This window comes from Zymoseptoria tritici, chromosome 2, assembly GCF_000219625.1.
Source record: "Zymoseptoria tritici IPO323 chromosome 2, whole genome shotgun sequence".
Classification (NCBI taxonomy): domain Eukaryota; kingdom Fungi; phylum Ascomycota; class Dothideomycetes; order Mycosphaerellales; family Mycosphaerellaceae; genus Zymoseptoria; species Zymoseptoria tritici.
In genome coordinates this window covers 2,283,745-2,306,918 of record NC_018217.1, presented here as the reverse complement: position 1 = coordinate 2,306,918, position 23,174 = coordinate 2,283,745, and the positions used below count along the sequence as shown (strand labels likewise).

General features: G+C 53.1%; 8 protein-coding genes across 8 annotated transcripts; 3 read left to right on the top strand and 5 right to left on the bottom strand.

Moving 5' to 3' along the window:
* Positions 1 to 269: 269 nt before the first annotated feature.
* On the bottom strand, positions 270 to 1,277 carry MYCGRDRAFT_35722 (uncharacterized protein; the record flags this gene model as incomplete). The annotated part of the gene is made up of 1 exon (XM_003854978.1): positions 270 to 1,277. One exon carries the CDS (start codon positions 1,275 to 1,277, stop codon positions 270 to 272), a length of 1,008 nt encoding a protein of 335 aa, XP_003855026.1.
* A 2,445-nt stretch (positions 1,278 to 3,722) lies between these two features.
* On the bottom strand, positions 3,723 to 4,260 carry MYCGRDRAFT_27447 (uncharacterized protein; the record flags this gene model as incomplete). Its single annotated transcript, XM_003854977.1, has 2 exons — positions 3,723 to 4,118; positions 4,171 to 4,260. Coding segments are annotated over 2 exons (486 nt in total), but the record flags the coding sequence as incomplete, so codon positions are not given.
* A 1,422-nt stretch (positions 4,261 to 5,682) lies between these two features.
* MYCGRDRAFT_99187 (uncharacterized protein) lies at positions 5,683 to 6,653 on the bottom strand (the record flags this gene model as incomplete). The annotated part of the gene is made up of 2 exons (XM_003854976.1): positions 5,683 to 6,115; positions 6,177 to 6,653. 2 exons carry the CDS (start codon positions 6,617 to 6,619, stop codon positions 5,683 to 5,685), a joined length of 876 nt encoding a protein of 291 aa, XP_003855024.1.
* Positions 6,654 to 7,903: 1,250 nt separating this feature from the next.
* MYCGRDRAFT_84703 (uncharacterized protein) lies at positions 7,904 to 9,058 on the top strand (the record flags this gene model as incomplete). The annotated part of the gene is made up of 3 exons (XM_003855420.1): positions 7,904 to 8,115; positions 8,178 to 8,774; positions 8,857 to 9,058. 3 exons carry the CDS (start codon positions 7,904 to 7,906, stop codon positions 9,056 to 9,058), a joined length of 1,011 nt encoding a protein of 336 aa, XP_003855468.1.
* A 402-nt stretch (positions 9,059 to 9,460) lies between these two features.
* MYCGRDRAFT_99185 (uncharacterized protein) lies at positions 9,461 to 10,610 on the top strand (the record flags this gene model as incomplete). Its single annotated transcript, XM_003855421.1, has 5 exons — positions 9,461 to 9,550; positions 9,605 to 9,656; positions 9,710 to 10,234; positions 10,294 to 10,357; positions 10,412 to 10,610. The coding sequence occupies 5 exons, from the start codon at positions 9,503 to 9,505 to the stop codon at positions 10,608 to 10,610; spliced, it is 888 nt and encodes a 295-aa protein (XP_003855469.1).
* A 552-nt stretch (positions 10,611 to 11,162) lies between these two features.
* On the top strand, positions 11,163 to 14,441 carry MYCGRDRAFT_55505 (uncharacterized protein; the record flags this gene model as incomplete). The annotated part of the gene is made up of 1 exon (XM_003855422.1): positions 11,163 to 14,441. The coding sequence occupies one exon, from the start codon at positions 11,163 to 11,165 to the stop codon at positions 14,418 to 14,420; it is 3,258 nt and encodes a 1,085-aa protein (XP_003855470.1).
* A 495-nt stretch (positions 14,442 to 14,936) lies between these two features.
* Positions 14,937 to 17,942, bottom strand: MYCGRDRAFT_90887 (uncharacterized protein; the record flags this gene model as incomplete). The annotated part of the gene is made up of 9 exons (XM_003854975.1): positions 14,937 to 15,431; positions 15,483 to 16,811; positions 16,861 to 16,955; positions 17,006 to 17,342; positions 17,418 to 17,456; positions 17,517 to 17,597; positions 17,657 to 17,767; positions 17,819 to 17,875; positions 17,940 to 17,942. 9 exons carry the CDS (start codon positions 17,940 to 17,942, stop codon positions 14,937 to 14,939), a joined length of 2,547 nt encoding a protein of 848 aa, XP_003855023.1.
* A 673-nt stretch (positions 17,943 to 18,615) lies between these two features.
* Positions 18,616 to 22,131, bottom strand: MgLAC2 (putative beta-galactosidase; the record flags this gene model as incomplete). Its single annotated transcript, XM_003854974.1, has 6 exons — positions 18,616 to 20,229; positions 20,288 to 20,514; positions 20,565 to 20,628; positions 20,676 to 21,527; positions 21,587 to 22,011; positions 22,070 to 22,131. The coding sequence occupies 6 exons, from the start codon at positions 22,129 to 22,131 to the stop codon at positions 18,752 to 18,754; spliced, it is 3,108 nt and encodes a 1,035-aa protein (XP_003855022.1).
* Positions 22,132 to 23,174: the final 1,043 nt, after the last annotated feature.

The window sequence follows — 23,174 nt, the reverse complement described above, 5'->3', positions numbered from 1 at the left end:
CCATGATCGACGCAGAGGTTCAACGCCATGTTGGAATCCAGAAGAGGGGCTATTGGATTCGTCCTACACCGAAGGAGCTGCGGGTCAATTCCCTGCTACTGGTGGGCGAAGCAGCAGGATTGGTGAATCTGGCGTGGCGACCAGGTTCGGAAGTGGACACCAGGCAGGATCTGCGGAACATCTTCAACGAGATGGCGTTGCACGACTCGTCTTCGAAGGTGAGCAAGATCGTTTCTCAGCTCGCAGGGGTGTTTCGGAGGAGGAGAAGATCATCGGAGACAGAGTAGCGCTCTTTCGCCGAAGTGAGTCGACACGCTGCCCTCATCACTCAGCATGGTATGCAGCCAGTTCCGGGCGGCTTCGAGAGTGGGTGCTCCGAACTTGACCAGAACACATTCTCGGACGGACGCCGCGGACCACAAGAGACCCGTCGCGGTCTCTCTTCGCTGTCTTTTGACACGACGTACTACATGCAGATCAAGATTTTCATCGCCACTGTCGCTGCCGCTGTCCCATTTCTTCCCGCCGATACGAGGCTGGAGCTTGAACTCTTTCATGAAGAATTGGCCAAGATGGGTGAATAGTGGTCCGAAGAGTATTAGTGTTCCATAGATAGCAAAGCCTTCCATTCGATTTGCAATTGACCCGGCAGTGAACTTCTCGTCCAGTGACATATTGTCTCGAAGAAGTAGCTTTCTTGAACCGTCCGGTAGATACATGTAGATCTCATTGCGACTTCCGTATCGATGGAACGACCAGTTCTCTCCATTCGCTGGACGTCCGTTCGAGACCCAGTCCAGAACGCATAAGCTTGCACAGTCGACCCTGGACGTGTCTCTCAAGGTGACATTATAGACTTGTTCCTGCGCGAAAGAGCTGTTCTCAAATGGCTGAACTGGGTCCGGAAGGTAGCACAGAGCTGATCCAGGTGCCAGAGTGACCGTTGTTTGCTGTCTGCTGACCACATCTCTGCTAGGCGACTTGAACAGCTTGGTGCTCCCTTGTGTGAGCAGGATGAGTCTCGTGGAAGGATCAAGGACGATCTTTAAGTCGATACAATCCCCAGCTACAAGACCCCCGCCGTAAGTCAAAAGGTACACTGTATGTACCAAGTGTTCTGCTTCGGCCTCTATCCGGATCGGAGCAGGAGAAACTAGTTTCAACGGATACTGATACTTGACAGTCCGGAGCCGGGGAGTGTTCGGCGGCAGCAGGGCCAGGTGGATCGATCCATGGCCGGGCAATAAGGCCTCGTTAAGGAAAGGGCTCGCGGACATTCCAGTCCAAGAGGAGCTGCTAACGAATGACCATGGCTTGTAAATGATGTTTCGTCTTATTCTCGAGCAAGAGTGAACTGTATTCGGAAGCTGACAGTTCTGCCTGAGGTATCTACCATCGACAACCCCGAACTCTCGTTGTGAAGACGACCAACTGTCGGAGATATGTTCTAGTCTCTAGGGGTCACTACCGTTGGTTGCACTCGCTCATGCTTCAGCCGTATCGGTGCTCTGGTGGTATCAAATCCGTTTACAGAGCCATCTGCAAATCGGAGCCTTCAAAACCCTTCAGAGCATGAAAATGGTATAGTCCAAAGGCTCAAGCCTGAGCAAGCTTAAATTTTTAGCTATATATTATGGCAAATCGCCGTATACTCCAATCTGGTAGGGTCTTGCATCCAAGATTTCAGGCTTCAGTGGTTTAGTGGTAAAATTAGCCGTTGCCAATGGGCGTCCCCGGACATCCTCATTGTCGGCTAGCCCCGTGTTCGATTCACGGCTGATGCACACACTTCCTCATTCAGGAAATGTCTGCGAATAGATTGGGTTCGATCTCTCAATGCGCCTTTTTTTTTTCTTTTTGCCCTTTTGCCCTCTGTCTGTCTTTGGGACAGCGATCTTGTAGGTGTAGAAAACTCTCGTAAATAAGGTATCAGCCGCCTTAAGCAACATCTTTTTATTGCTATTTTGTGAGAGCGGTGTTCTCGCTTGCGAGCGAAACAACGGGATTGCGAGCTTTCATCGGCGCCAGCGGTAAATCGTCGGAACTTCGTTATCCCTTGGAGCGCAAGGCAGCGCGCTGGACCTCCTTAGCAGCATACACCAACCGTGAAGACTCAACAACCCTTCTGCTCCAGTTGATCCCTCGCGCTCACAAGGTTGTCGGCGCGTGCGTAGCTTATGGTGTAATGAAGCCCGTCGGAGCTGGCTTGAAACAGAGCTGCAACATCAGGCGCGTGCTATTTCAACAATGCTGGATCACTGCTGCTTCGAGTGGTTCTTGCAGCATTCGTGAGATATGCGTTAGAGCTGCTAAGCCTTGCCCACCACGAGGCTAACCGCCGAACACACCAGTGCCCTCTTAACAAGTCCTCGCTTCAAAGGGGGCGGCTCGCAATCACCCAGCCGCCTTCGTGGGCCTCGTTGCTGGCAGATCTGACGTCGAGAATAAGTAGAGTGCCGCTGCCCGGCTCCCCAAAGACTGTTCGTACCACCAAATTCCCCAACAGCAACTCTCGTTATCACATTCAGAACTTTCAGTGTCCTCGCTACATCCGAAACCATGTCCCAGCAGCGCTACGACCTGGCCGAATATGACTCTGAGGAGGAACGAAGACAGGATCCTCAAGGCCCTCCACTCGAGAATCAAGTCGCGGCAGCGCAGTACATCGGATCCAAGATCCAGAGCGAGCAAGGTGTATACGCGCTCATGGGAGGTTTCGCGCTGCTTCTGCTCGGTAGTCGGAGAGCCACGCGTGACGCGAGACGTCGATATGGTCACGGATTTGCAAATGAGAAAGGTGTGGGCCTTGGTGGAAGGCGATCCGAGGCATGTATCGTACGACTCCCGTATAGCCGACCAAGACTGACTCATATGATCAGGCTTGTGATACCGACCAAAAAAATGGTTGCCGATGTGCTCAAGATCTTTGTGAAAACCGGCCCCGGTCATGACAATTGCGCAGTCGCAAAGACAGTGGAGGTGGATATCGCATTGCCAGGCATGTCTGCGCTCTGACGTCCCTTTTGACTGCTTCCGTAACTGACCATCGTTCTGCAGGTGTGAAGGGAACGCCGAAGAACATTCGGGGCGCCACAGCTACGATCCGGAACATGTCTTCGCTGGACGTGGTCCACGTGCTCCGAGGCAAATTGTACCACTACGCGGATCGACAATTCGACCGCGACTTTGAGGACATCCTATTCCTCCTGAGATCTTATGAGAGAGACATCGTGACGGGCCGCAAGAATCTGCGAGAATCCGATGTTGAGGCATTCTTGGACTCGGAGGATCTCAGCAAGGGAGACAGGGCTCGCTTCACCCAAATCCTGCTCGGTTAGAAGCCGCCTCAGCTATCGTCGCATATCGAGAGATCTGCTCGGCCCTTCGTATTTGTGCGAAGAGACAGCTCAGTAGTTGTCATATGGATCTTGCAAATCACAATGTCCCCAATCTGCTTTGCCGCAAGGCCGCATATTCATGATACTCGTTCAAGAAAGTCCTGGACAGATTTTGAACGAGCTCTGTTACCACATATGCAAGTCGCGCGGGTCCTTCTGCCCTTTCAGTCGGAATCGTGTCTCGTCCTTGGGAAGTGCTTTGTGGCCTCGTCTCTTCGCACGGGCGTCTCCAGAGGCGACACGTTTCCACACTTGCATTCTCTGCGCACCTTCTCTCCGGAGGAATGCTGGCAGATAGTCCCCGTACGCTTCGTGAAGATCGCATCTACGTGCCGCCCACGTGGTGTCCGAGGTTCCTTCGAGGACCAGATTCTCCAAGCCCCATTCGTATGTCAGATTCATGCCGTCAATGAGGTCTTGAAGGTCGACGCGATTCATGGTTTCTAGCAGGGACTGCGCAAAGACCTGTAGCTTTGGAAATGGCAGACCTTTCCTGCTGAACTCGATTGAATCGTCGTCGCAGGAAACGCGATAAACCCAAGACGGGACGACGTGGAAGAAGCATCGGGCGCCCGTGAACTTGTATCGCGGAAAGCGGTGATCGATGGTGCCGTTAGGCTTCATGGCAGAGTGTCGAAATGGGTGCACAATCTTGGACTCCAGTTCAAGCAAAGCAACCGCAGTGTCGAACTGGTCATCATCGATACAAAGTATCCAGTCCTAGCAATAGTGAGCAGCAGTTCCAACAACAATGTGAGTTCCGAGCACGTACTGTCATAATACGATGAGCGCCGTAGTAGATCAGCGCCGCCTCGCCCACGAAACAGCACCGCACCTGTGCCTTTCGCAGCAGGCAGACTACGATGGCCATAAGGTCTGCACCACTGGACTCAGGTACCACATCATTCGCGTAGCCTTGGACTGATACATCGAATGCAACAGACTGCGCATCGCCTTCCTCGGTGGTCGGGAGGCCGTCCGGCGCTACAGGTTCTGGTGGAGATGGTGCCAATTCAGATGGTGCCGATTCAGATGGTGCTATGAGCCTTACATCATTTATCGCCGGCTCGAAGCTCGGATCCTGTCCATCAGTCGAAGTTGATATCGCTGAGGGCGCCATTGTCAAGCCGGCTGAAGGTTGTAGAGTTCTTCGCGAACTGCTGTAAGTGCCTGGCAAGCTGGCGAGTCGTGAGTTCGAAGGGCAACAATCCAGGCAGGCAACCAGGATCGCTACATGCGGCCCGGGCCTCTAGCGCGACTGAGCACGATCTTTCTAAAGCTTAGACCACAGCTTTGTTAACGCAACCTGATACGATTACAGCAGGATGGTTCAGGAGACTTACTCACTCTCGTCGCTGGACGAAGACGTCGACGAAGATCGTATTGCTGGAGCTCAATATGCGCCGTTCGAGAATATGCTCTCAGCGACTCACCTCGTGGCCTCCTTACTCGTGGCTCAGCAAGGCCAGAGCGCAGATCGCGATCATGCTCAGGTATACAACGCTCCGGGTGCCAATATTTGCTACGCCATTCAAGGTGGGTTCTCCATGCAATTACGTGGCGGTCGTAAGAGCACACGCGATGTTGATCTCATTACGAGCATCAAGATGAAAGGAGTATGGGAAGCCGTCACGGGAGAGGAACGGTGAGTTACACCAAACCCTTCTCTTTTGGAGCGGAGACACGGGACTACGAAGACTCATCGTACGCAGTATCGTTATTCCGGATTCTCGCCTGGTCGAAGGGGTGCTCAAGGTCTTCGTGAAGACCGGGCGTCCATGGGACGAATGCACAGAGCAGCATCGGATCGAGCTGGACATTAAGCAAGCAGGCTTTCGGAACTCGCCGCGAAGACTCGAGGGAAATGTCGATCGGGTCGGGCCTTTCGATGTATTGGGGGAGCCCGTGGAGTTCAACGTCCTCGGCATTCCTTCAATGATGCGGATCAAGGTGGAGTGCTGTCTCACGCGGGAGGAACAGCGAGATTTTGACGACGTGAGGTTCATGCTTCGACAATATCCTGGACAAGTCTACCAAGCCATAGACGAGGGCATAGTAGATCCCGAGGAGCTGAGTGAGGTTCTTGGCCATGACAAAATCGGAGACGAGAGTGTACGCAACGAGCTGGTGGAGTTGGTTGACAAGTATGTTACATAGACGTGGGTCGTCCATCTCCAATGCACCTTGTGTCATACAGACCCCCAAACCGCTTGTATCATTCAAGTGTAGTATTCGTATCCCGAGAGGAGTCAAGCCTCGCATGCCCGATCCCGGGTGTCGCTCGTTACTTCGTCTCCTCTTTCGTCTTCAATGCTGCGGCATCTTTCTCTTTTTGCGCATCACCCTTGATCGCATTTTCGGCTTGCCATACCGCACGCTCGACCTCAATATCCAGCTCTGGAAGCTTGAAGCTCTCCGCAAGCAGTGATCCGTTCCAGCTCTCCAACAGCATCACCTCTTTCTTCCCACCCTCCGTCTGTGCCTCCGCATTCTTGGCCATGTATTCGATCTCTTCCTTGCTAGGTGGATCCGCATCTCGTGCATGCTGCTGGGATGGATGTAGTAGTCCTGCGGCATATCTCTCGTCCATCTCTTGTGAAGGTATCGCTTTGATAAGGTTGTTCTTCGTGAGATGCTCCAACATCTTTGAGCCGTAGAGTGCTTTGTAATGCGACCATGCCCGGAACATGAGATAAAAGAATGGAATGTTGGGGATTCTGGAGTAGATCAGCTTACTGTCATATGGCGTAAGCCTCGCGATAAAGACACGGTTCTTACACAGGTACAAGAGCAAATGGTATCGTGAAGGGCGCAAAGATCAGGCAATTCCACATTCTCTTGCTATGTAAGCCTTGACGCTCCGTGGCAAGTCTGCTCAGGATAGCCGGCACGCTGGCCTCCTTGACGAAGGCGCCAGGATATAGACATTCATATTTCACCTTCCCGCTGCTCGCGTCCTCCAGTCGCTGCTTGTTGGCCGAAGGCAGCGACTTCAATCCCCATTCTTCGAATGGTATGCGCCGGAGACCCTGGTTACCGTATGTCGTGAGCTTCTTCTGCCAGCCTTTCTCGGCTTTTTCCCATTTCGCCCATGTATCGCTGACTCTCGTGATGAGACGGTCTTGAAGTGGTGGTTTGGCTCCGGCGGCCAATTGCAGCTGAACGCGTTCGGCGTAAATCAAGGTCCTTCGAGTTGATACGGGCAGGAGGAAGAGCCGCATTTTAACAGCGATCGTTGGCGGCGGATATGAATGAGAGTGAGTAGAACGATTGCTACTGTATTAGCATGGTTGATATTGAAGGAGAATCGTTGTCGTCGTCAACACGCGCAAAGCGTATAAGGTACTAGTAACCAACAATTCCTAGAACTACCGCGGATGACGTCCGTCAATCGCCGACCCCGTGCGCCCAAGATTGGGTGAGCCGCAAAGTCAAATACGGTATCCTTCATCTGACCACGCAACAGTCTGGCCTCTCACTCATCGTGCACCAACATCATCGCCGCCACTCGAGACACGAAGGCGCTTGAGATATCGTACAGTCCCATAAGCGTACTTATCACTAAGCAAGGCGGTAAAGGTGTCCGGCAATTCGATCGTGATGCTAAAGTGGACGGGTAGTCAGCAGGACGGCCTACGAGTAGGCGTGCAGGTACTCCAACGATTTATTTTCTAGCCCTGGCATCTGCAACTCGCCAGAATCCGAGCCCGGTCTGTCGAGGATACGAAGCTCGACAGCCTCGAGGTGGCATTGCATTGCACCAGACCTCTCCACACACTGTTCCAATCTGGAAAACCCGGCCACGATGTATAGGCAATGCCTCAGCGAAAGATCATTCTCATTTATGATTCTATTCGAAGACGTAATGGCAGTCGCATTGCACGCCGATGGTCGGTTACGTGTTCTGTTACCAATTGATGCCTCTACGGTTACACCGAAATCCACTATACGCCCGTCGCGTGGGAACTCGGAAGGCGCCCTGCATACGACCGACCCAAGCGAGATCTGAATAATCTGCAGACAGGCGTCAGGAACCACCTTAATCTACGCGCCAAAGACATGAATAGGACATCATCCCCGTCGCTCACGCTGTTGAGTGCCCCTGGCAAGCCCGCCACCAATATTCTGCAACATTGAATGCCGCTTTCCGAGCATTATTGGCAGCTGTCGGTGCGAACAATGGCGCTGCAGGATCATTCGGGCTCCGCTCATCAATCCTCGTGGCCAGCGCTATATGCACAGCCTTGCTCCTGTAGGTTTCTTAGAGAATTCGTCAATCTCTTTGAAGCTTCTGAAACCACCTTCCTACGTTTCTCTCGCGCGACATTCCAGCTACACTCATTAAGATATCCTGAGATTCTCTCATAATGCGCCGCTTCCTACTCAACCTGCTGTCATTCGCAACACTGGCAACGGCACAATCACCTAGCATCAACTCTTTCACGCAAGTCGAGATCGCAAATGGCGACGCTTTCCAGAACATTTCAGATGTCGCCGATCAAATGATGCGACAAAACATTGGAGGTCGAGCTTCTGCATCCTGTACATACGCCAATGCCGATGTGCGGAGAGAATGGCGTACACTTCCACGGGCAACACGGAAAGCCTTCACAGATGCAGTGACCTGCCTGCAGAAAATGAAACCTCGGAGAATGACTGTCGGCCAAGCAAAAGCCTATCCAGGCGTGAAGAGTCGGTACGATGAGTATGTTGCAACGTGAGTACTGGATTCTGACGTGTACAAATGGACCAGGAGTCGCTAATCCAATGTGATTTTAGACACATCAACTACACGTACAACATTCACGACACATCAGACTTCTTCGCCTGGCACAGAGGCTTCGTGCACTTCCTCGAGCAGGATCTTCGCGATTTATGCGGCTATCCTGGAGTCATGCCATACTGGAATTGGTCGGAAGACGCCGAAGCACCCCAGAACAGCCCGCTCTTCTCTGGGGATACTTACAGTATGGGAAGCAACGGCAGATTCGTTGCGGGAAGGACAGACACCTGGCTAGCACAACAGGACATCGTTTATCCTCCCGGATTGGGCGGTGGCTGTGTTCAGAGAGGCCCTTTCACAAACTACACCGTCAATTTGGGTCCTCTCTCATTGCCAGGCAACAGGAATGTCGCCAGCATGTTCCAATACAACCCTCGTTGCCTCGAACGCGACATCAATCCTTGGTTTTCGAAGAAATTTACCACTTATACGAATCTGACAACCCTTATGCTGGAGAACATCTATCTCGAAGACTTTCAAGACCTTGCGCAGGGCTATGGGAGCGCCACCAACAAGTTTGGCGTCCACGGCGGTGGTCATTGGCAGATCGGAGGGTCGATGATGGACTTCAACTCTTCGCCGAGCGACCCCCTGTTCTTTTTACACCATAGCATGACCGACCGGCAAGCATACCCCGACGATTGAAATGTAGTCCATGTGCTGACACGATTCAAGAATGTGGCTAATTTGGCAATATCTCGACATCTGGAACCGCCAGTTCGCCATCAGTGGTACGGCTACGTTGGGTTGTAAGTCACCGGACTGCCCGCAGATGACGCTGGACGACAAATTACCCTTTGGCTTCGTCGCGCCAGACCAAACGTTCAGGAGCTTGATGGACACCATGGCAGGGCCGTTGTGCTATCGTTACGAGTAGTCGACCCTGGATCACTACTCGCGGTAGCTTTTCCGAGTAGCGGCGATCTATGTATGGTCTGCACGGGTTGACTGCGCGAGATCGTTCTTCGAAGGCGTCGAGCTGGACGTGCATATGCTGGATGGATGGAGCAGAATACAGATAGAAGAGATTAATTTCGGTGTAATCGATACGGGATAATGTACGTTATACGAAGAAGTGTATGAGTGACAGTGTAATTCAAGACGTAAGACCTTTGACAAGTGCTATCATTCGACCCCCCGTGACCGGAAGAAATGCATGTGAAGTCTGAAGGCGCAAAGGTTAGAGTTTGACGAGTGACCCGTTTGGGCGTGCCTGCCGCTCTTCCCGCAACAGCTATACACCTGGCCGTGTCGTGAATCTTTGGACAGCCAGGCATCGACTCGGCGAACGCTCATCTTCCTACCAACAACAATCGCAGCAATGTCAGGACAACAAGGATACGATGTCGTTGTGGATGTTGATGCAGAAGTACACACACACCATAATCGCAAGTTCATCAATGGCTGCTGACAGCAACCTCAGGGAGATCTAGGCCATACCGACCTGAACGACGACCTCGAATTCCACAACTCCAGTATGATCTACCTTCTGACGACGAAGACTAGCAGCAGACTGACAGAATCTCAGCATTCGACTCAAGTCAGAACGCGCCGCGCGCAAAGGTCCAGCCCGACCAACAATCCTCCTTCCTCGGTGGCCCCTCTCGCCAACCATCCTCCTCCTCGAAACGATACCTCTGGTCGATAGCCTTCTACCAGCAATTCTTCGACGTCGACACGAATCAAATCCTCCACCGATGCCAAGCCGCCCTATACCCACGCCAAAACTTCCTCGATATCTTAGATGGCAACCCTGATCTCTACGGTCCCTTTTGGATTGCGACAACGGTGGTGGTCATTCTGTTCTTGACAGGGACGATCAGTCAATATCTGGCGACGACAGGCAAGACGCACTTTGCGTATGACTTCAAGCTTTTGTCAGGAGCGGCGGGATTGATCTATGGATACACACTGGTCATCCCTCTGGCGCTATGGGGAGTGCTGAAGTGGTTCGGAAGCGAGAGCGCGAATGTGTTGGAATGTTGGGCACTCTACGGCTACGCCAACCTGATCTGGATACCCGTGGCGCTGGTGAGCTGGTCACCACTGACTGGTAAGGAAGAGATATGCCGATACATGGACTTGAAATGACTGGCTAACGCAAGACTCTAGCATTGAACTTCGCCTTCGTTGGGATTGGTTTTGCGCTCTCGGCCGTGTTCCTCTTTAGAAACTTGTAAGTCTTCTGCATTACTGATCATGTCTTCAAACGGACGCTGATGATTCCCAGATATCCCGTGGTCTCTGCCACTGACGCGAAAACGTCGCGTGTCCTGCTCGTGCTTGTTGTTGCACTCCACGCTGGTCTCGCGATTGCAGTTCAGATCTTGTTCTTCGCACATGGAAGCCCAGTCGCAGACAAGCCAGACGCTCCTGCGAAGCCGGAGGACCCCGCGGAGCAGGCTGCCAGGATGCTCTCGAGATTCTAGAGCGTGACGACCTTGCACAATGTTGCAAAGGTGTATGAACCAGCTTCGTTTGCACGTGTGCCCTTGCTGTGCCGAACTTCGACGATTCTCTACCACCGTGACCTCCGTATGCTCGTGAACGCAGCACCCTCTCGACCCTGTGACAAATGCACATATGAGTGAGTCATCTCCTGTTGTAGAAACCATGTCAAAGTGCCGGAGATATGCCAAGAAGCCGTACATCATCTGCACCCCTCCAAGAAGGCAGGTCCCACTCAGCCACTTCATTTTCCGCGTCGCACTTCACAAGGCGGAGGAAATACTCACCCATCAACCCGACAACGACACGCAAGATCTGTCTCTTGTCAGTTCGATCCACTCGAGCTCCGCGACGACTGCATCTTCTGTTGTATTATGCTAGAGCGATCTTCTTTTCATCTTGATCAGCCGCCACCCCACTCCACCAACAGCTAAAACTCACCACGCTGTGTCTCTCTACATATCCGCCACTTGATACCGTCGTTCAAAGCATAATCAAGCACGAACCCACACGAACCGACCGATCCTTACAACATGGCACCAAAAGGAAAGAAGGGCAAGAAAGGCGGCGACGACTGGGACGAAGATCTCGGTGAGGTCGCGGACCCAATAGTGCAGGCCGAGCAGGAGGCCAAGGCTGAAGATGCAGCGGATGACGAAGAGGGAGGCGGTGGAGCCGGAGGACTCATGGCCGCGCTGAAGAAGAACAAGGAAAAGCGCAAGAAGAAGGGCAAGGCCATCGAGAACGACTTTGTCGAGGGCGAAGACCCAACTGCGGACGCCGCCGAGGATGGCGGCCCTACTGCTCTGGATCTGGCTGCGAAAGCACCGGAGGAGGCTTCCATCGAGGACGAGTTTGACCTTCCCGGAAAGGGCAAGAAGGGCAAAGGCGCTAAGCCGCAGGGCAAGAAGGCTCCCGGGCCGGCTGAGGACGATGAGGACGACAATGATGGCGGTGGTGTGAAGACGAAGGCTCAAAAGGAAAAGGACAAGAAAGAGCGTGAGAAGCAGCGCAAGAAGGAGCAGGCTGCAGCGAAGAAGAAGACCGCACCAGCAGCACAGCAGAAGAAGGAGGAGGTCGTTGTCGACGAGCCTGCCGCTCCGGTCGCCGCACCTGAGCCCGCCGGGGGCAAGAAGCCGAAGAAACTTACCGGTGCTCTCGCAGCTTTGCAGAAGCAGCAAGAGGAGTTGCGCCGTAGGCAGGAGGAAGAGCAAAGAGAGCGTGAGGAGGCCGCCAGAAAGGAGGAGGAAGAGAGGCAAAAGGATGAGGAGGAAGAAAAGCGCGCTGCGGAGGCCAGAGCTGCGAAGAAGGCGAAAGAGAAGGCCAAGGTCGAGCAAATGAAGCGTGAAGGCACATACAAGACCGAGAAGCAGCGCAAGGATGAAGCTATGCAAAAGCTGCGCTTGCAGCAAATGTTGGAGTCTGGTGCCAAGGTGGCGGGTATTGAGGGTGAGGTCGAGGCAAAGAAGCCCGCCATCAAGGAGCTCCGCAAGAAAAACCCGCGCAAGGAGGCTGAGGAGCGGAAGGCTCAGCAGGCGCGTGAGGAGGAAGAGGCCAGACAGAAGATGGAGGAGCTGAAACTCAAGGAGGAAGATGAGAGAAAGGCAGCAAAGGCCGCCGAGAAAGCAAAGAAGGAGGCCGAGAAGCAGGCTGCCAAGGACGCCGAAGACGAATTGGACGATTGGGAGGCTATGGCCGAGAAGGAAGAGGACCAGGGACCCAAGGATGCCTGGGATGCGGAGTCTGGAGACGAGGAAGACTCTGCGAAGGCGGAGGTCAACCAGTCCAAGGCAAAATCGGAGCAGAACGGAAAGGCGGACGAGGACTCGGAAGAGGATTCAGACGACGATTCGGACTCAGGCTCGGACTCCGACTCTTCCGAGGAGGCCATGACAGTCGCACAACGGCAAGCAGCACAACGGAAACAGCAAGCTGCGGATAGGAGAAAGGCGGAACACGAAGCTGCGAAAGCCGCTGCATCCAAGGACAACCTTCGATCACCGATTTGCTGTATTCTTGGTCACGTCGATACCGGAAAGACCAAGCTACTCGACAAGATTCGCCAGACCAATGTTCAAGAGGGCGAAGCTGGTGGTATTACACAGCAAATCGGTGCCACATACTTCCCAGTCGAGGCACTGCAGAAGAAGACTGCTGTGGTCAACCAAGATGGCGCATTCGAGTTCAAGATTCCTGGTCTTCTCGTCATTGACACACCTGGTCACGAGTCTTTCTCCAACCTCAGGTCTCGCGGAAGTGGTCTTTGTAACATCGCTATCCTCGTGGTCGACATTATGCACGGGCTCGAGCCTCAAACACTGGAATCGATGAAACTGCTTCGCGACCGCAAGACCCCTTTCATTGTCGCTCTGAACAAGATCGATCGTCTCTACGGCTGGAAGATGATTGCCAACAACGGATTCCGTGATTCGCTATCGCTGCAGAAGAAGAGTGTCCAGGATGAGTTCAGAGACCGCCTTGAGAAAACGAAGCTCGCGTTCGCTGAGCATGGATTCAACTCTGAGCTCTTCTACGAGAACAAGTCCATGGCCAAGTTTGTCTCGCTGTGTCCTACCTCGGCTCACACCGGTGAAGGTATTCCAGACATGCTGAAGCTTCTCACGACCCTGACCCAAGAGCGCATGTCGGGTCAGCTCATGTACCTGTCCGAAGTGGAGTGTACTGTCTTGGAAGTCAAGGTCATCGAAGGTCTGGGTACAACCATTGATGTTGTGCTCTCCAACGGTGTCCTCAACGAAGGCGATCGCATCGTGCTATGCGGTACGGAAGGAGCCATCACAACAGACATCCGAGCACTTCTCACACCAGCCGAGATGAAGGAACTTCGTGTGAAGTCGCAGTATGTGCACAACAAGTCTGTCAAGGCTGCGTTGGGTGTCAAGATTGCTGCCAACGGTCTCGACAATGCCATTGCCGGTTCGCGACTCTTGGTCGTCAAGGATAAGGATGATGAGGATGAGATTGAGGAGCTCGAAGAGGATGTCATGGGTGACCTGGAGAACCTCATGAGCCGAATCGCCAAGTCCGGCCGTGGTGTCACCGTTCAAGCCTCTACTTTGGGTTCCCTTGAGGCTCTTCTCGAGTTCTTGAAGGTTTCCAAAATCCCCGTCGCAAACATCTCTATCGGACCTGTGCACAAGCGTGATGTCATTACAGCATCGACGATGTTGGAGAAGGCAAAGGAATACGCCGTAATGCTCTGCTTCGATGTCAAGGTCGACAAGGAAGCTATTGAGTTGGCCGAACAAATGGGCGTGAAGATCTTTACCGCTGAAATCATCTACCACCTGTTCGATGACTTCACCAGGCACATGGCTGCTTTGGCCGCACAAAAGAAGGAGGAGAGCAAAATGCTTGCTGTCTTCCCCTGTGTGCTCCGACCAGTGGCCGTCTTCAACAAGAAGGACCCAATCGTCGTTGGTGTGGATGTCATCGAAGGCAACCTTCGCATCAACACGCCCATCGCTGCTGTCAAGCAAAACTCCGTCACCGGTCTCAAAGAAATCTTCACCCTCGGCAGAGTCACATCCATCGAACGAGATCACAAGCAGCTACAAATTTGCAAAAAGGGTGCGCCCAGCGTGGCCATCAAGATTGAAGGCTCAAACCAGCCAACCTACGGCCGCCAGATCGAGGAGAAAGACACGCTTTACTCGCACATCTCACGCAAGAGTATTGATACTCTGAAGGAGTTCTACCGCGATGAGGTTGAGAAGGACGAGTGGACTCTGATTGCCAAACATCTCAAGGGCCTGTTCGACATCAATTAGAGGAAGATCGTGGGCTTGTGTAGGGTACGTGAAAAGCCTTTCTTGATACAACTCTAGTTTAATCTGCTTCCACAGGCGTTGGGGCATGTCATACACATGGAAAGCATCTTCTTCGCTCACAGCTTGCTCACATGTTCGCACCGTATCGGAGATTATTATATGACCTCGGAGACAGCTCAGTGGGCAGCGAGAGCCACTTGTACGCCTATTTAGCATGACCTGCACCGCCATTCGGCATGTCCTGTAAGTTCAAAGTCGGAGTGTTCAATACCTTCTGTCGTCTGATCTGTACGACTATATAGCATGTCCTGCTACCATGACTGTCAACTGAAATGTACGCCTACATGGCATTTCATGCTGTCGTACATGTACGGCTATCTTGCATGTCATCCTGTTCCCCCTCTACGACGACTATTTCGCTGATCTTCTCCTCCAGGACACGATCCAAGCTCTCAGCCATCTGCCACCCAGATGCGAGAGCCACGATTATAACGGCAAACCACGGCTTGGAATCAATCACACACTCTCTCGGCCTCCTACTGCCCTCACTGGGAACATTCTCCTTTTCAACCCGAATCGAACCCGGTTCACACGGCTCATCTGGGCCTTGGTCGGAGTAGGCAAGCGCATCACGGTCTCGCGATAGCAAGTGGCCGTCTCCCACTCATAGCTCACGCCAATGGCTCGCTGCATGCCTCCCTCGTCTCCAGCCAAGAGGAACGCCACGGGTGGTCGCTGGGCGGAAAACATCGTAACTTCCATGTTTCCGGTATCCACGATAGTGAAGATTCGTTGGTCTCCAGGTCGAGCGTGCCTGGCTTGTTCGACCATCGCGACGACATCGGGATCGGTCGTGGGGTCGATGCCGATGCACTCTCCATGCTTGTTGGCCTGGTGGCGTGAGAGTGGTGACGAATATGGAGACCAAGCCAGGCGTCCCAGCTTTGTGCCGAATATCTGCTGTTCGACCGTCGCAATGTCGAGGTGACCTTCAAAACCAAAGAGCCAGGGCTACAGCACATCAGCGGCGTTGTAGGAAGATGAGTTGTGCTGGAGACTTACCTGAGTCTGCCAGAACTTTCCTCCGTACAGGATCTTGACAAAATATGGCGCTCCCAGGACGGCAACCAGGGAGTATATGAGCAGAACGACGCCGATCCCGGTGATGATAACGTTCTTAGTTGAAGAGGCAACACCCAGTAGAATGATGGCGGTATACAAGGCAATTGGCGAGAAGTGTTCCAGAAGCAGCACGAACAGCCGCTTCCAGCTTGTCGAGGTCAGGTTCTTCACCGTCTCGAAGGACTTCCAGCGAACGTTGGCGCCTCGCAGACCGTCTACGATGACAGTATCATCTTGACCGATGCCTGCAATCTGGCAAGTTGGATATATATCCCACAGCTTTGCACCGAAGGCGTCATCCATGCAGCTCCAGTGCTGGTTCGGATTCTTAGGAAGAGTGGAGATGAGGCGCTCCAATAGCATGTCGCTGTCATTGGCCAGAGACAACCTAGCGAAAGCTTGGAAGGCGCTGTCGGTCGAGTCGACATTTGGTCGAAGTCTGAGCAGACCCATCAGAGCGTAGGATTGATCTCCAGGGAGATATTCCGATGCAGTGACTCGATTGTGGAGGCACTGCAATGCGAGGGTCACCAACTCCAGTCGACTAAGGGTCAGACTGCCCTCATAGTGATCCGTGAGCTGGCGAGATACAGCTGCATCGGTCCATACATTGGCGGCGAAGTTGCGTTTGGGCATGATCATCGTATCTTTGCCGTTGCGCGGAAAGATCTTGATTGAGTCTCCGGGACTGAGCAATACCTCAGGGTATGTCCACATCCTCATTCCCCATTCTCGGACTTGCAGGTCCATCGTCAGGCTTTCGGCGCAGTGGCTTGGTCCAACAGCGATGACCAGAGAGTGGGCGCCGCGAATAACATCGGATATCTTATAGACGTCTTGCTCCAGCTGGTCATCGTCGGGCATACAAGACGAGCCAACCCAATACGCGGTGACACCGGCGTCTTTGGTTGCTCTTTTGGCAATGTCATGCAAAGCCTCCATGTCTTCGTGGGAGTCATGCGAGAATTGGGCGGCGGTGTACGCGATGAAAACATACTCAAGGTGTTGCCCGGGATGTTTGTCGGTCCAGCCATCGACAAAGATGACATCCACTGTGTCGTCGTCTGTGAGGACACACAGATATCTTGGTCTCAATGCTCGCTTGCCTTCCAGACCAGGTCCATCTTTGAGCTGTCGTGCGATGGAGGTTTGACGATCGTCCTCGAACTGGTTGCGAGCAGCCTTTGGATAGGTGTAGCTCTTGTACGGGAAGACATCGTAGCAGCCGCCGTTTCGCTCTTGTCCACTCACATCACCTGGAAAGAGAAGCTGGACACCGATCAGTCGTTGACTATCGCAATGAAACGAGTGATCATACCATCACACTCAACGCGATAGTTGAAGGAATCCACTTGGCGAAAGCAGTCCAGTAGTCGCCAGAGTAAGTCTGACCGTGGATGTAATCGAGATGGCCTGCATTACGTCAGCGACGTCAAGACTTCGAGATGTGCTGCTCGACTTACTGGATGGCCAAGTAGCAATTCGTAGCATCCACGGGCTGACATTACGAACGAAGGTGCGGCTATACGTCGAGCTGTTGGCGTCGTTGTAGAGGTCATCCGTGGCTTGAACGACAAGAGGCTTGACCTTGCCGTCCCACGGCGACAGGTATCTATCGTCTGGTACTCCCTCCCATTCTCGACCGAGCATGTCTTGATGGCGACGTTTCTCATCCGTGGCGTACTCGAGGGTCGCTTTGAGGTGAGCATTCGGATACTCCCAACGCCAGGCGTTCTGCGGATGGCGAAGGTTGCTGTAGTTGCCGAGTTTGGTTGGGCGCTTCACCTGTAGACTGTTAGCCTGAACGATGAGTGTTGACAGCGGTGACATGGAAACTGTCGATGAGAGGGGGAGATATCGGTATTGGCTACATACAATGTTTTGCTGCTCAACCCGGCTGTCCTCGTCGGCCTTCTGCGAGCTTATATCAATTCTATGTTGCCTTCACGAACACAGGTGACGCAGGAACCGCACCATCAGAGATTCAGACTTGGGTGGCTGGCCGTAGCCGCTTTCCGTCTTCGAAGCCTGCAGAATCTGCGGCTCGCCGTGCTGCTTGACGATGGTTGTCAGCTACTGTATTCAAGCCTCAAAATGCAATGGATGTCACTTACGATCTGGTACGTAGATGGTGCGGGGGAGAAGTCGTCCAGTCCTCTCGAGGTGGAGTAGGTCGTGACATTCTGCTGTCCAGGTTTGTAGCCTCCGCCGTGACGGGGTCCTTGCTGAGTAGTGTCAGGATTGATCGAACAGATAGGCGGCATGTTCGAACATACCTGAGCTCCGCCTTGACCACCTCCGCCAGGGCGGTATCCACCTCCGTGTCTGCCAGACTGTTGTTGTGTTAGTATCTTGTTGGATGCAGTATTGACGAGGTTGTTTCATTCATTCACTTACCATTTTGGGTTTCGGAAGAACAGCGGATGAAAGCGAACTCAAAATTGTAATGAAACCTCACTACTACGGGAAGACTCGCAGCGTCAGTCGAACGTCCTTGCCAGCTCTTATACGTCCGCGCACGAACCGTCCATCGTTCAGCCTTTCGCCGATTCGAGAATGATCCAGACCATCCATCAATGCGCCACGCAGCTGGCCTCCGAAGTCATCCTTCCAATTATTGTCCATGATTCGACACCCGAAATCCTTTCGCCAACAGCTCCTTCGACACACATGCCGAAAGAAGAGAGATCGAGACTTGAAGCTAAGAGCACGGTCCGAGAATAGCCAAGTTCATGCGGATGTGGGACCTGCAGTCCGGAGAAAAGACAAGGGTGTGCAGTGAAAAGCCCCATGATTGTCTCGGCCTATGGTCCGAAAAAGGAAACCGTTGGTCACGTTCATTCTTGGCAGCTGAGAAGGATTCTGTGAAATTGTGGGCGGCTTTCTGCTTCGTGGATCAATTGCTGTGGATGCCGGACACTGCCTGCCTCCAGCTGCCAATCGAGGGAGAGAAGCATGAGACGCTACACGAAGCCGGATGATTGGAATATCCCTGTCCGTCCGAATGTCCGTATGGCGATGAACGTGGCCTGACATTGTTTCGCGAATCACGCTTGATGTATGCGGTGCGACTGCTCCTGCAGTGGTGGCTTTTCTTGGCATGTGTTCTATGTATGTACACTATCTGCTTTCACCGTCAGCGAGGGTTGCTTCCGTGCTGCGAGGTTTCCTCGACACCACGAAAAACGCCCGAACTGGGCGATCGACGCTTAATGCAAAAGCAGGGTGAACTCAAACGGCTCCGTCTTCAATGCATACTCCTCCAGCGTCTTCGGGCCACACGATCCGGTGCCTAGACCATGATGGTACGCATCCAGTCTCAATACCACATGATCTTTTTTCTTCTCGTCCAACTGGTAAGGGTGTTGCGCCTCATCGATATCCTTGACATTGTAGTGGCTTGCCATGAAGTCGAAGAGGTGGCGCTCCTCACCGGTCGCGGAAGTGATGAATTGGGCCGTGAGAGAGGTCTCAGCTGAGGAAAGCTCGAGCCAACGTGTGTCGGTGCGATTGGAGCATTCTTGAGGGAACTCGGGCGCTTCCCAAAGGTCGTCGACTCGGGACACGGAGTGCAGGTCTATTCTTTGGCCGAGTTTCATATCCCTGTAGCTTTCTCGGGGTCCGCGACCGAACCAATTGATGTTCTGGAAGTTTTCTGGCAGGCCTAGAGTTATGCCGACTCGGGGAAGCGTTTTGGGGAGATTTTGGCCGGACGGCGTGCCTTTCACGTGGACTCTGATGGCTCCTGAGGAGGTGAAAACGTACTTCGTCTGGAGCTCCAGGCTCCACGATAATACGGGTGGTGCGAACTTTTGGTTAAGTTCCACTGACACCACGCCATCCTTCTCTTGCCACCGCACACTCCTCGTATGGACTCTGGCAAGATGCATGAACTTCGCCTTCCAATCTTTGCCGTCAGACGGGGCATCGTTGTCAGTCGGAGCTCTGTAGAATGTTGGCTCTAACGGCTCAGTCACGAGTTCTTTGCCGTTTTTCTTCCATGAGACCAAGCGACCGCGGATCAAGTCGAACGACCATTGAGACGTGCTGTTCTCGATTTCGAGCCTCGTCGTAGTCGCACTGGCCTTCAGAGATGAGCTTGTCGAAGCAGTCGGAGCAGAGATGACATTCGGCGGTGAAAGGGGAATTTGAAGGAGAGCAACCTCATGTCCTGCGTCTGCCCAGGTAATCTTCTCCTTCAGCTTGAAGCTAAGATTGAAGAAAGACTCCTTGGCTAGACCCGTCAGACTGCCGGGAATAGCCAGCTCGAATGTAGCTCCGGGCTCGACAGCCAAAAGGGAGCTGTCGATCTCGCCACCCGGTGTCGATCCAGAGTCATCTGAGACACTCCAGGTGCAGTCGAGATGCTCCAGAGTGTCGAAGTCGAGTCTGTTGATGAGACTGACGCTCTTGTCAGACCACGACACGATCTGTACTGGCTCCAACGCCTTCTTGTACTCTACGAGCGCGCTCCTTGGAGAGTGATCCGAATTCAGTACACCGTCCATCACAAAGTTGTAATCGTTGGGAACATCTCCAAAGTCTCCTCCATATCCGTAGAAGGGCTTGCCGTCTTTGGACTTAGTCAAGAGACCGTGGTTGGCCCATTCCCAGACCCAGCCACCTTGCAGCTTGGGGTATTGGTAGAAAGCGTCGACGTATTCCTTGATGTTGCCAGGTCCAGTACCTGATATGCACTGTCAGCCCATGTCATGCACATTAATATCACAGACAATATTACATACCCATGGCGTGAATGTACTCGCACAGAACTAATGGCTTCGTCTTTGTGTCGTCCTTTGCAAATGAGATAATGTCGGAGACATTGGGATACATTCGTGAGTGCATATCCATCTTCTCGGCATCGAGATCTGGTTCGTAGTGCACTAATCTTGTTGGGTCGTACTCCTTGATCCAATCACGCATTGCTGCATGATTGCGGCCGTAGAAGGCCTCGTTGCCGAGAGACCACCTGTGTGACTTGTCAGCAATGTTATCAAGTTGGACCAGCGGACCACATACATGACAACAGAAGGGTGCAGCTTGTCTCGGTAGACCATCTGCTTCGCACGATCGACGTATGCCTCTGCTCGATGTCAGTAAATGACCATATGATACGAACGCTCAACTCACCCTTCCATTCTGGATTATCTGATGTCCACTTCGCGGCATGCTCTTTTGTCAATTGTTGTCGCTCGAAGAACGGTAGAGCTTGCTGCTCAGGCGACAGAGATTGATCAGCAATTGTCTCGAATCCGTGGCACTCAAGATCTGCCTCGTCCATAACCCAAAGACCAATCTCATCGGCGAGATCATACAGTCTCACATCGCTGGGCTGGTGGCAAGTGCGTATAGCATTGATGTTGTGGGTCTTCATCAGAAGCAGATCTCGCTTCATGAATTCGTATGGTACCGTGCGTCCAGTTTGACAGTGCTCGTGGCGGTTGGCGCCCTTGAAAACAACTCGCTTGCCGTTGACTTTGATGAGTCCATCTTTAAGCTCCACTACTCTGAAGCCAACACGGTGCGCTGTAAACTGCTTGCCGTCGATCGACACAACGAGATTGTAGAGGTTGGGGGTTTCGGCCGTCCACTTCTTCGGATTCTTGACCGAGATCGAGAAGGAAACTGTACCGACAGACTGATCCGTCTTCTTCCCAGACTCCGAGGCAATCTCCTGACGCGATGCGTCCAAAAGCTTGACACTGACGCTGCCAGATCCTCCGATGAGTGCAGACACTTTCAAAGTTGCGTCCTGATAATCTTTGTCAAGCACGGTCTCTACGGAGAGATCTTCAAGTCGATTCTCACGAGGAAAGCCGAGGAGGAAGACGTCTCGGAAGATACCAGACATTCGCCATTGATCTTGATCTTCGATGTAGGAGCCGTCCGTGAATTGGTACACTCTCACTGCGAGAGTGTTCTCCTCGCCAGACCTTACCAGATCGGCAACGTCCCACTCGCTGGGGTTTCTGGCTCCCTGACCTGAAGCAGGAGCGTTAGTGAACACTCTCATCGCTCATCCAGCGAAAGAATCGACCTACTATAGCCGACTTCTGTGCCATTCACCCAAACGTGGAAACCAGAATCTACGCCTTCAAAGCGGAGTCGCAGCTGATGGTCTCCGAGATGATCCGGGACTTGGAATCGAGTGATGTAAGAGCCGCACTCGTTGTCGGTGTAGGGAGGATACGGCGGGTCGACGAAGAACGGATATTGTACGTTGGTGTAGTGAGGCCCTCGACCGAATCCTTGAAGCTGCCACATGGATGGCACTTCGATACTTGCCCATCTCGAACTGTCGAAAGAAGGAGACTCAAATCCGGCAGGCGCTTCAAAGGGGGAGTTGACGAGATCGAACTTCCATTCTCCGGCGAGACTGTGGACTTTGGCCTTGCTGATGTCTCGTGAGAGAGCGTCTGTCTCATTATTATAGAGATGGAAATTTGAGCGTGGCTGCAGTGTGTTTCTGGATATCGTCAGCGATGTCTCGACATGGCTCCTTGAACAAGTCAATTCTCACTCACTTGTGAAGAACGGATAGATTGGCCCAGTCAGGAAGCTTTTCTGCTTCCGCAAAGGTCGCCATTGTCGCTACTGAAGCAGGTCAAGATGAGGCTCTGGTCACGCAGGTCGTCTACGCCGACTTCGACATCGTGGAAGGAGATCCCTCGCACCTGCGGTGTAGGAAGATCCCATTGATCCCTACACTGTCATCTTGGCGCCGACCATGGCCCATCAAACAGGCGCGCTGCAAGGACTGATCGGTGGAGGTCTGTCTCCACATGCCGACGAGTGCACTCGTGGGCGTGGCGGCAAAGCATATACTCGCGTCACAGACGATCAGCTCCGATCAGCAACCGCATCCAGTGTGCGTACTCAGCGATAGCTCCAGTGCTGGATATGGCCATGTCGTTCTTCCTCCTCTCCATCTTGACGTCCGTATGGCCATTCTGACGGTCGTCTCGATTCGACATCTCTCCACATACCGATTCAAACTGATTCGCGAAGTGGGGCGCGGCATGACAAACTTGGGGACGAACCGGATTTTGGCCGAGGGGTAGAACTAGAACTAGAACTACCAACTCAAATGTCCTTTTGATTCTTCGCACCGAAACGCACCGAACACCAACGCCCGCAACATCAAAGCCAATTGATCCTCTCACAGTGCAGTGAGTGTACGAGATCGAGTTTACCTTACGCTCATGCAGGCGAGTGACGAGTCTACCCCTCAAAGGTACCAGACAAGAAGAACCGTCCCCTCCGCAGGATTCCGACATTTCTCCTCGAATGGCAGCGCCGACGGATCTTTTGTCCCTGCTGTGCTGCAAAACTCACCCCAGTATCCCCGCAGTAAGAGTGGATTCACATCGGCATTGACCGGCACAAGTCGGGGTGAGGGTTCAGGGCTCGTCTGTCCTCGCCTATCAGATTCATTCACTTGGTCTTGGCGCTGGAAGAAGACATCCCCTTCCTTGATCGTTCTTTGATCCTGCTGGCACGCGCCATCCATGGAGCACTGGCTGGCAAAGTCTTGTACAATGTCCACGAGTTCTGGCAAGCTGGACGCAGCACGGTCTGGTGAAGTACGCAGTAAGTTGCGCCCCCGCCGTAGCACGTTCCGCCAAGTTG